General features: G+C 60.9%; 1 protein-coding gene across 3 annotated transcripts; it reads left to right on the top strand.

Annotated features, from left to right (window-relative positions):
• The first annotated feature begins 652 nt into the window (after nucleotides 1-652).
• RNF112 (ring finger protein 112) lies at nucleotides 653-10,218 on the top strand. Of its 3 annotated transcripts, XR_011562006.1 has the most exons (18): nucleotides 653-781; nucleotides 896-1,046; nucleotides 1,229-1,269; nucleotides 1,774-2,062; nucleotides 2,263-2,469; nucleotides 2,581-2,709; nucleotides 2,883-2,987; nucleotides 3,390-3,440; nucleotides 3,687-3,743; nucleotides 3,820-3,894; nucleotides 3,993-4,110; nucleotides 4,234-4,400; nucleotides 4,474-4,527; nucleotides 4,651-4,725; nucleotides 4,859-6,180; nucleotides 7,268-7,434; nucleotides 8,551-8,687; nucleotides 9,911-10,218. XR_011562006.1 is itself a non-coding variant. In XM_070773151.1 (15 exons), the coding sequence occupies exons 1-15, from the start codon at nucleotides 657-659 to the stop codon at nucleotides 5,327-5,329; spliced, it is 2,109 nt and encodes a 702-aa protein (XP_070629252.1). In that variant the 5' UTR covers nucleotides 653-656; the 3' UTR covers nucleotides 5,330-6,241. The 3 variants fall into 3 exon arrangements, 2 of the variants coding, with proteins under 2 accessions (XP_070629252.1, XP_070629251.1); XM_070773151.1 differs by lacking the exons at nucleotides 7,268-7,434; nucleotides 8,551-8,687; nucleotides 9,911-10,218 and having other exon boundaries at nucleotides 4,240-4,400; nucleotides 4,859-6,241; XM_070773150.1 differs by lacking the exons at nucleotides 7,268-7,434; nucleotides 8,551-8,687; nucleotides 9,911-10,218 and having other exon boundaries at nucleotides 4,859-6,241.
• Nucleotides 10,219-10,756: the final 538 nt, after the last annotated feature.

Raw genomic sequence — 10,756 nt, 5'->3', positions numbered from 1 at the left:
GGCGGCCCGCTATAGCCACAGGGAACACTGGGTGGAGGTCGGAGGTGGAGGAGGGAGGGCTGCTCAGGGAGGTTCAGACCCTCGGGTGCAGCCCAGGAACTTTGGATTCCAATCTAATGGAGCTGTGGCAGGTATTTGAGCAGCCTGGGGTCAGCTGTGCTCAGGGGTCTGGGCTGGCTGTGTACTGCAGGGTGAGTGGGAGGGGCCCAGTCAATAGGCAGCTAGAGGGTCCAGGGATAACTCTGTGGAAGAGGAAGACACCACGGGACAAAGAGCCAATGTCAGAGCAGCCCAGGGGGCTGAGGAAGGCATAGCTGGGACGACCCTAGGGAAGGGATGACCCTGGGGGAGGCACTACCGTGGGGGAGGGTCTTGTAGGCCACATGTTGTGGGTAGCATCATGGGCCCCAGCAGATGCCCAGCACCACGACCATCCACGGGAGGAAGGAGACCATCTGGGGCTCTGGGTCAGTGCCCGCCATGTGCTTTCCCGGTTCCCACACTTCTGTATTCTGTACCCCCTGCCTGCGGCCCTGGAAGAGACCTGCTGGGCCAGCAGGGGCAGTGCCAGCCTAGTTCTGTGTCTGCCACGCACCCATATGGTTTCGTTCTCCCTCCACCCTCCCCCGCCCTGTCCTTATCTTTCCCTCGTCTCCATGGCGACTCACCACCTCGCTAGCTCGCCTGCATCCCAGCCTCTGCCAGGGATTCTGGGCTCAGCTCTCTCATCCCTCCCTCCTCCGGAGCCCTGGTTCCCGCAGTCCTGTCTCCTCCCCCTGGGGTGAGTCCAGAGGCAGCCTCCTCTTTCCCGACTGTCACATCCATTTCCCAGCCCTGCCCAGTCGTCTCCTCCAGGGAGACCACCCTCCCCCTCACCAGCCTCCACCTGCCACAGCCCCACCAGCGCTTCCAGGAGAAGAGCCATCCTCAGCGCCGGCAAGGTCTCTCGGGCCTGTTCTCTGCTCTGGGACTCTTGCCCCCGCCAGCCTCCCATGCCGAGGTCCGCCTTGTCAGTCATTTCCTTTTGTCACCGGCTTGGCAAACAGGCAAGGTCTTGGTCCTGAGATCTGGGGAGGAAGTGTGTGGGGGGTTGCTGGGAAGGGGCCCCCTTGTGGGGATGGGTCTCCAGAGAGGGGATGGGGGCACCTAAAACCCAGGATGAAGATAGAACTCTGGATTCTCTTCTAAATAACATTTTTTGGGTTTTCTGTCCCCAATTTTCTCCAAGGAGAGAAAACGGAGCTTCATGGGGAACAGCAGCAACAGTTGGTAAGTGGAAGGCCTGGCGGCGGGTGGGGGCCATGTGGGTGGGCTGGCTGGGAGCACGGAGGCCTGTCCCAGGGCGGGCAACACGAGGCTGGCCCTGGTGGGCTGTGGAGGGAAGGACGGGAAATCAGGTGGGTGCCTCAGGAAGTCGGTGCCAGCTCAGTGCTGGAATCTTCTGAGAGCCATCTGCCCCGCTGCGGGAGCCCCCTTATGTCCACAGGCCCAGCGTGTTGAAGCCACTGCAGGGAGGGGGTAGGGGTAGGTGACCCCTGGAGGGACCCCTCCCCTCGAAGCAGGAGGCCGTGGGGGTGTATTTCCTTGGCATCTGTGCCAGACGCCGGCACCATCTTGTCTGCCCGCCCCTGCCTCCCTTCCTGGAGGATTAGAAACAGGCCAGACCCGGGCGGGAACTTACCCGCGACGGCTCCATCCAGGGTTCCTCGTTTCGGGGGCCCCTCTCACCACTGTCTGGGGTCCCCGCACCCCTCCCCCCACCGCCGCCCCCAGGTCCCATACGCCGTTCCCCAAGCTGGAGCTGGGGCTGGGGTCCCGGCCCACGGCGCCCCGCGAGCCGCCCGCCTGCTCCATCTGCCTGGAGAGGCCGCGTGAGCCCATCTCGCTGGACTGTGGCCACGACTTCTGCCCGCGGTGCTTCAGCACCCACCGCGTGCCTGGCTGCGGGCCGCCCTGCTGCCCCGAGTGCCGCAAGACCTGCAAGCGGAGGAAGGGCCTGCGGGGCCTGGGGGAGAGGATGAGGCTCCTGCCGCAGAGGCCGCTGCCCGCCGCCGCGCTGCAGGTGCCGGCATGGACCTGGAAGGAGGGGGCGGGGCGGAGGAGGGGGCGGGGCCATGGAGGTGAGCATGCCGGCCTGGGCCGGGGCGACGGAGGGGGCGGGGCGACGGAGGGCGTGGCTATGGGGCGGGGCGACGGAGGGAGCGGAGTTCGGGGTAGACACGCTCCAGCCTGGTGCTCAGGGAACCTCGTCTCTGGGCCCAGGAGACCTGCGCTGTGCGGGCTGAGCCGCTGCTGCTGGTGCGGATCAACGCCTCGGGGGGCCTCATCCTGCGAATGGGCGCCATCAACCGCTGCCTGAAGCACCCGCTGGCCAGGGACACCCCGGTCTGCCTCCTCGCCGTCCTGGGGGGGCCACACTCAGGGAAGACCTTCCTCCTCAACCACCTGCTCCAGGGCCTGCCCGGCCTGGTGAGCGCGGGGCCGGGCGAGGACTGGGGGACAGGACCAGGGTCCCAGCCGGGCTTGGCGAAGGGAGCAGGGCCGGATGGTCCAAAGCTGCTCTGCTTCTCTGTTCCTTAGGCGTCCGGCGAGGGCAGCTGGCCGAGGAGCGCGGGCTCCGGGCAGGGATTTAGGTGGGGAGCCAACGGCCTCTCTAGGGGCATCTGGATGTGGAGCCACCCTTTCCTGCTGGGGAAGGAGGGGAGGAAGGTGAGGGGTGAAGGGACGGAGGGGTCCAGGCCGATTCGGGCAGTGCGGGGGCTGGGGAGCAGAGAAGGTGATGGGCAGGAAAGCTTTGGGGGCCAGGATGAGAATGCGGGGTGGGAAGGGGCAGGGTTGGGGAGGCGCCTGGCAGGCTGACCCACAGCTGGCACTCCACGCAGGTGGCCGTGTTCCTGGTGGACACGGGGGACGTCATGAGCCCGGAGCTGAGCAGGGAAACAAGGACCCGGCTGTGCGCCCTCACCTCCATGCTGAGCTCCTACCAGGTGAGGCCCTGCTAGCTCCTCAAGGCCCTCTCCACCTTCCCAGGACCATCTTAGCCCAGGCTGGTCCCACCAAGGAAGGTCACCTTGGCCCCAGAGCAGGTTCTGGAGGCACCCCTGCGAGGGGATGACCTTAGGGAAGGTGGGAATATGGTTTGTCCTAAAGTTCGGTTGAAGGTTCCTGGGGCAGCTGAAGGTCTGTGGACCATTCTTGGGCCTGCCCTCCACCCCACCAAGGTCAGGCCAGTCCTGCCCCACTGCAGGGTGCAAGGGGTTCTCCTCCCCGGCTGATCCCTCCCACATCCTGAGCCCCACAGTCCACCTGAGGATCCTTCCTTGCCGGAGTCCTCCCAGCATCTCCTTGTCATCACAGCCCCTCCCGCACCTTGTTCTCCTTGGTTGCAGATCCTCACGGCCTCTCAGGAGCTGAAGGACACAGACCTGGAGCACCTGGAGGTGAGGGGATGGCTGGCCTGGGGCTGCTCTCTGTCCCTGTGTTGACTGTGAGGCAGGGGACTGGGCAGCTGGAATCGAGTGCTGCCGGGCTCTGCCCCAGGGTTTCGTGACCTGGAGCAGGGCTGTGGGCTGGGGGCTGAGGAGAGGCCGGAGGGTCCTGGGCTGGGAGTTGGGAGGGTGTCCTCCAGGGGCTGGGAGGCACATCTTTGGAGTGGTCCAGTTGTGACCTCTGTGCCCCGTCCCCAGACGTTTGTCCACGTGGCCGAGGTGATGGGCAGACACTATGGCATGGTGCCAATCCAGGTGAGAGCCCGTCTCTGGACTTGGAGCCCAGACCCCGACGCCCCAGCTGCTGCTGTCAGCACCCCTTCTCTTCCAGCACCTGGACCTCTTAGTTCGTGACTCCTCCCACCCCAGCAAGGCTTGGCAGGGTCACGTGGGCGATGTCATCCAGGTGAGGGAGGGGACGGAGGGCCGGGAAGATGGGGCAGGTATGGGGAGCTAGCTCAGAGTGCTCCCCCTCCTTTATTTATTTTTTTCCCCCTCCTTTAGAAATCGTCCGGCAAGTACCCCAAGGTCCAGGGGCTGCTCCAAGGGAGGAGAGCCCGCTGCTACCTCCTGCCGGCTCCTGGACGGCGGTGGGCGAGCCGAGGCCATGGAAGCTCAGGCGGTGAGTGTCCCTGGAGCAGGGACTCCCTGGCCTGCCTTCTTCTGGGTGCCCAGCCTGATACCCTCTCTCCTCCTAAAGCCGGTCCTGCTCCGGGCTCCTCTGCATGAGGGATCTCTTCTTCAGACACAGATGACGATGCCGGCCGCCTGCGCGCCTACGTGGCTGACGTGCTGAGTGCAGCCCCCCAGCATGCCAAGAGCCGCTGCCCAGGCTACTGGAGCGAGGGGCGCCCCGCAGCCCGGGGGGACCGACGCCTGCTCACGGGGCAGCAGCTGGCTCAGGAGGTCAAGGTGTGAAAGCCCCCTGGAGCCCCGGACACCTGGTGCCCCTGCACCCCCTGACTCCCCACCGCTGTCTCTACAGAACCTCTCGGGCTGGATGGGCAGGACAGGGCCCAGCTGCGCCTCCCCGGATGAGGTACGGGGCCAAGGGGAGGACGTGGGAGTGGGGGAGGTGGGCCGGACTCCTCTGGGTGAAGCCGGGTAACCAGCAGGGGACAGGGGCAAAGGAGGGAGGCAGCCGGGTTTTCCCCCTGGACAGATGGCCGCCCAGCTGCACGACCTACGGACGGTGGAAGCTGCCAAGAAGGAGTTTGAGGAGTACGTGCGGCAGCAGGTGAGCCTGGCTTGCTGGGAGCCTGGGCGTCCTGTAGGAGAGGAGCCAGGCATTGTGTAGGAGGAGCCCAGGCGAGGGTCTGGTGGGAGACACTTGGCTCCGGGTCAGGCCCCTTCTTCCTCCTCTATCACAGGACGCAGCCACCAAGCGCATATTCTCTGCGCTCCGGGTACTGCCGGACACCATGCGGAACCTCCTGTCAGCCCAGAAGGACACGCTGCTGGCCCGGCACGGGGCAACCTTGCTGTGCACCGGGAGGGAGCAGACTTTAGAGGCCCTGGAGGCCGAGCTGCAGGCCGAGGCCAAGGCCTTCATGGACTCCTACACCGTGCGCTTCTGTGGCCACCTGGCTGCCGTCGGCGGCGCAGTGGGCGCGGGGCTCATGGGCCTGGCAGGGGGCGTGGTGGGCGCAGGCATGGCAGCAGCGGCGCTGGCCGCAGAGGCCGGGATGGTGGCTGCGGGAGCCGCGGTGGGGGCCACGGGGGCGGCCGTGGTCGGGGGAGGTGTGGGTGCCGGGCTGGCGGCCACGGTGGGCTGCATGGAGAAGGAGGAAGACGAGAGGGTGCAGGAGGGGGACCGGGAACCCCTGCTGCAGGAGGAGTGACCCCCGCCTGGATGCTCCAGGGCTGGATGCTGGGGGGAGGGGCGGATGTGGGAGAGGGCTGGGGGTGCTGATCCGAGGGCCCCCGTGTACCACACTATCCTGGGTGAACGGCCCATCTGGGTGGTGACAGAATCGCAGTCACCAAGAAAGCGAGAGGGCCCAGGGCCAGGAGGGGCCTGAACAAAGCCTTGGGCTGTTTCTGTCCCAGACAGTCCCAGACCTGCCTCTCTTCCTAGATGAACAGGCCCAGGGTCTCCCACCAAGAGCGTGACCCACCCTCTCCACACTGGCTTCTTTCCTGGGACTGCAGCAGGGCTGGGCGGGCGCCATTCTGAAGCCTCCCCTTCAGAGACGGAAGCAGCCCCAGGATGAGGGCTCCTGGTGATCAGGATCAGGAGCCCCGAAGAGGGGCTGAGAATGGGATGGGTGCCCCCACCCCAGGCGGCACACAGTGGCCTAACCCCAGAGCGGACACTCCTCCCAAAGTTACCCCAGCAGGACGGGGGGGGCTGCCCCTCCTCTGGCAGCCCCAGGGAGCCTGCACGCTCCCTGAGAGCAGGGCCCCTTACGTGTCCCTTGTGGTCATGTCCTTTGTCCAGCCCGGTCAGTGCCCACGTTCTCTATGGAATGCCGTCCCAGCAACGCGTCAGAGCCAAAGAAAAACTCCAGTAGTTGCTGAATTACACCAACAGCCCTCATCGCAGATTCTAGAAAAGTCCTGGGGGGACAGGTCCATGGACCACACCGCCCCCTGACCCTGGGGCAGACCCCTCGGGCCCGGTGGCAGGAGACCTGAATGCAGCCCCACGACAAGCCCGAGGACAGGAGAGCCCCACGAGGAGGCTTCTAGGGTATTAAACTGCGAAGGATTAATGGGTGCATCCTACAAAAAATAAAACGTGTGTGCTTGAGTGTCAGCGTCCCGGTAAATCATTGAAGCAGCTCCAGAGCTCAGCCTCCACGGGGCTTTGGGGACTGGGCAGTGAGCCCAGGCGCTCCATGATGGGGACCTGCAGACAGGAAGAGGGGCCAAAATCCAGAGACCTGGGGGCCAAGGGCTTGTCCGCCCACTAGGACTGGATCCCGCTCCGATCGTCTCTCCCACCTCGCTGGCCCTGGGGAAGGTAGTCACTTGGTTTCCATCCAAGGGTGGAGGTGGACGGGGAGTGACTGCTGGAGCCGGAGGCAGGAGGAGCCAGGACCTCTCTGCAGGCCAGCACCTGGCGAGCATCTGCTGCCCTGGCTCTGCCCAGCCTGCACTCAGCAGGACAGCAACTGAGTCTGCGTTGGAACCCTGTCCTTTGCAGCAAACCCAGAGAGGGGACATCTCAGCTGACGCTGCCCTGGTGGCTGATGGCAGGAGAGCCTCCAAACTCCTGACCCCTAGCTGGTGTCCCCCTGCCGAACTGGGAGATTCCTTTAGGGTCAGCTGTGCTGAAATTGAGGTGTCGGGACCAGCTCTCGGAAGCAGTGTCTGGAGACAGACAGAAGGGCGTGGTCTGGGACCCAGCTCCACAGCAGAAGTCAGAGAAATCCCAATGCCCGGCCTGGGATGGATGGAGATGGAGGGCTGGGGTGACTCGGGAACTTCTGGGGTTGGGGCCAGAGGTGAAGGCAGGGCTCAGACCGTGTGTGTTTGTCGAGGACAGTTTCTGGAAGCATCTCCCTGGGTTGTTCCCTTGTCATCCAGTGGACACACAGGCTTACAGAGCCTCGCAGGCTTTGGGGCTGGCAGGCTCAGGATGTGGGGGAGTCTCCAAGGAGTCAGGAAGGGAGGGAGCAGTCTAGCTGGAAGCCCCCTCCCCTGGGGCTGCAAGGAGCTGCAGTGCACTGCCCCCCTGCTCTCTGGACAGAAGGGAGACTGCCCGGTGGGCCAGGTGAGCACTCTGCAGAGGCCAGATGGATCACATTGAGCCACATTTGCCTTGTGTCTTACAGCTCTTAAAGCATCTCCCCAGAGCCTGGGACCCACCTGGGGCATTGAGGACATCGAGGGCCCGATTTTATCAGAAGTTCAGAGAAATGACGCGTCTCCATTGAGAAAACTAGTCAGAGATGAGCTGGGCCTCGAACACACGATCTCTGATGCCAAATTCGTTGCTCAGGTAAGCCCACATCACTCCCTATTCCAACCCAGATCCTGCGATCAGGCCTCTGGGCTCCAAGCCCAGTGCTTCCAACACTAGTTCTGTAGTTCACAAGAGCCCAGGGACTGTGTCGAGACCTCGCAGCCTGGTTGGTTCTAACCTTTCTCTCTGGTGAAGGTAACTGATTTCCACATTCCTCGGGTGACAAGCGTCAGGGTAGAGATCTGGCTGGGGACTTAGCCTGTGGTGCCTGCTTCTGGAGCCTCCTGGTGCTGAAGCTGGCCACAGAGGGAGGGAAGCTGTGTCCTTGGGCCCCCTCCTCCCACCCCCGAGCCCCCAGGTCATACTCTGAAACTCTTGTGCCCAGTGTGTGGTATCAGCAGGTGAGGCTTTTGGGAGGGATTAGGTCTTGAGGGTGCAGCCCTCGTGTATGGGGTTAGTGTCCTTGTCAGATATGAACAGACCTGGCACAGCCCCCAGCCCCTTCCACGTGTGAGGGCCCAGCCGACTATGCTCCAGGAAGTGGGCCCTCCCCAGCTGCAACAGCGTGTCCGCTGGCCCCAGGATCTTGGACTTTCAACTTCTCAAGCATGAGGAATAAACGCTGTCCCTTCTGTGGATTTTATTACAGCAGTCCCTTTATGTAGACATTGAAAAGAGGTGGCCTTTCTGGGAAGAAAAATCTCTTGAGTTTTAATTCTGGTAAAAAGCTTATTTTGGGCTTCCCAGGTGGCTGAGTGGTAAAGAATCCACCTGCCAACGAAGGAGACACAAGAGGCACAGGGTCAGTCCTTGGGTGGGGAAGATCCCCGGAGGAGGAAATGGCTACCCACTCCAGTCTTCTTGCCTGGAGAATCCCATGGACAGAGGAGCCTGGTGGGCTACAGTCCGTGGGGTCACAAAGAGTCAGACACGACTGAAGCAACTGAGCATGCAGGCAAAAAGCTTATTTAGCCTTTAAAAACATTTGCATACCTATTAACAGGACAGAGGAAGAATTTACAAATATGAATTTTCTCCAGGAAAAGTCTTAAGGGAGGGGGCGAAAAGAGCTCTTCCCTTTGATAACCAGGGAAAATTCAGTCTTAGGTTTATTCATCCTCCAGATTTTCCCCTTTTGTTGTTATTTTATAGTAATGAGACAGGCTGGGACCCGGGACTGTTTACCAGAGCGCTTGCACCTGGACAAACACGAGGGCACACGTGGGGGCAATCATGAACAATGAGCTGCGGAAGGCCACAAACCAACCACCAGGGCTGAGGCGCGGAAGGTAAAGCGAAGCGCTGAGGCAGATCTCTGCGCACTGCCCCACCCAGGGGGCGGGCAGACCGCCCAAGCTGACCCCGGCCCCACCCGACCTGGTTAAGGGCCCAGCCCGCCCCTAAGAGCCGCAAAGCCACCTGGTGCTTGTTCCCACTGCGCAAGTGGCAGGAGCTCCAATAATCCTCACCTGAATTTCTCATCTGGCCTCATCGATTTCTGTTGATCAAAGAGTCCAAGGACTCGGGTCGGTGCTATACTTGGCGACCACCCTGGTGGGCTGTCCGTGGGGCCTTTGCCTCTTCCCTGGGAGAGGATGCAGGCACCTCCGGGACCATCGAACAAGCTTCCCTGAGCGGCCGGGACCCCTTGCTTCAGCTTCTCCCGGTCGGTAAATCTGCTTCCTCACCCCAGGGCCTCAGCACCTGTGCTCAGGCACAGCTTCTCTCCCCTTTGTCCCAGCCCTCTCCTGACCTCTCTCATCTCCTTCTCCTGTCCTCTTCTTCCAAGGGGGTGGAGGACAGGCAGCTACAGCTTCTCTTAGGCGTGACAGCTGCTCCCTCTGGCCAGCAGCGGTCACCTGACGAGGGACAGACAGGCAGGAGACATGTAACTGGCTGGTGTCCAGGCTCCATCATCCCAGGGGGCAATGGACAGGGTTTCAGCCCTTTCTGGAAGGGAAGGGACTGGAGCTTGAATAGACACCCACGGCCTGGGTCGAAATGGCAACCTCTCTCTCTCTCTGTCTTTTCTGTCCCTCCTCCCCTCCCTTGGTTCTCACACCCACACTGCTGTCCCTCTCACTCTGGACACTCCCTGTGGGGTCACATTTTCATGACCCCCCAGTGCTTTTCTGTCCCCAGCTCCTGCTGGTAGGCGGGGCATGTAAGAGAGGAGCAGGGCTGCATAGAGTCCTCCAGGGACAACGCACGGTGACCTCATCTCTCTGTTCCTGTCTGTAATAGTGTCTGTTGCTGCTACATGTTAAGGCTTGATCAGTGAGTTTAAAGGGGTCTGTGTTTCATGTGGTTTTGTCTGTCCAGCCTCTTGTATGCGTCTCTGCTGGGCTCAAATCCAGCACGTGAGGCTTGAAATGCGAGCACAGCGCATGTGGCCTGAGACTCCCACCTTGGGTGACTTAGTCGGACTTCAGAGAATTAACCTGTTGATTAAAATAGAGTCCAAGGGGCTTCCCTGGTGGTCCAGTGATCAAGAATTCGCCTGCCAATGCAGGGGATGCCGGTTCAATCCCTGGTCCGGGAAGACCCACATACCATGGGGCAACTAAGCCTGCACCAACAACTGAGCCCGTGTGCCATGACTGCAGAGGCCGAGCGCCTGCGCCGCACAAGAGAAGCCGCCGCAACGAGAAGCCTGTGCACCACGGTGAAGAGCAGCCCCTACGCACAAAACTGGAGACAGCTCACCAGCAACAAGGGCCCAGCACAGCCAAAATAAATAAGTACATAAATACATTTTTTAAAGGAGCAGAATCTATTTAAAAAATTAAAAATAAAGAGTTCAAATACCTGGTTCAGTAACAGCAACACTACAATTTCTAATGATCTCCGTTGCTATTTCTACCTTTCTTGTTTTTTGCAGCCATTGAAATTTTAAGCCATTCTGTAAATACAAAGCCAAGTAATTATCAGAATCCCAATGGGATGAATTAGAGATGTCAGTACAATACATGATTTGAGGAGAAATCTTTAATGCATACCAGTGTTAAACACTTAAATTCTTGAATATGTGAGGGAGGAAAAAGCATCTTTTCTTTTGCTGTATATTTGTGAAAAACAAGATGACATTCTCAAAATGGAGTCACTGATGCTGAGCTCCACATCACCAAACTTCACTTAATTACTGCTTCAGACTCTCCCCGAAATAGGATCTTAAACCAGGGAATCAGGAATTGCCTGGTTGATACCAGTGAGGTCACACTGGCCTGATGGACCCCTGCTTCCCCAACAGGGAAATTACCTCTCAACTACCACCTCACTTTTCAGCCCAGCGTGACTTCCTGTTCCTGCCCCTTCTGCCTGTGAAAGTCTTGTCCTCTGTACAGTTCCTCAGAGCTCC

The sequence above is a fragment of the Bos indicus genome, chromosome 19 (genome assembly GCF_029378745.1).
Source record: "Bos indicus isolate NIAB-ARS_2022 breed Sahiwal x Tharparkar chromosome 19, NIAB-ARS_B.indTharparkar_mat_pri_1.0, whole genome shotgun sequence".
Classification (NCBI taxonomy): Eukaryota; Metazoa; Chordata; class Mammalia; order Artiodactyla; family Bovidae; genus Bos; species Bos indicus.
This window is presented reverse-complemented; position numbering and strand designations above follow the sequence as displayed.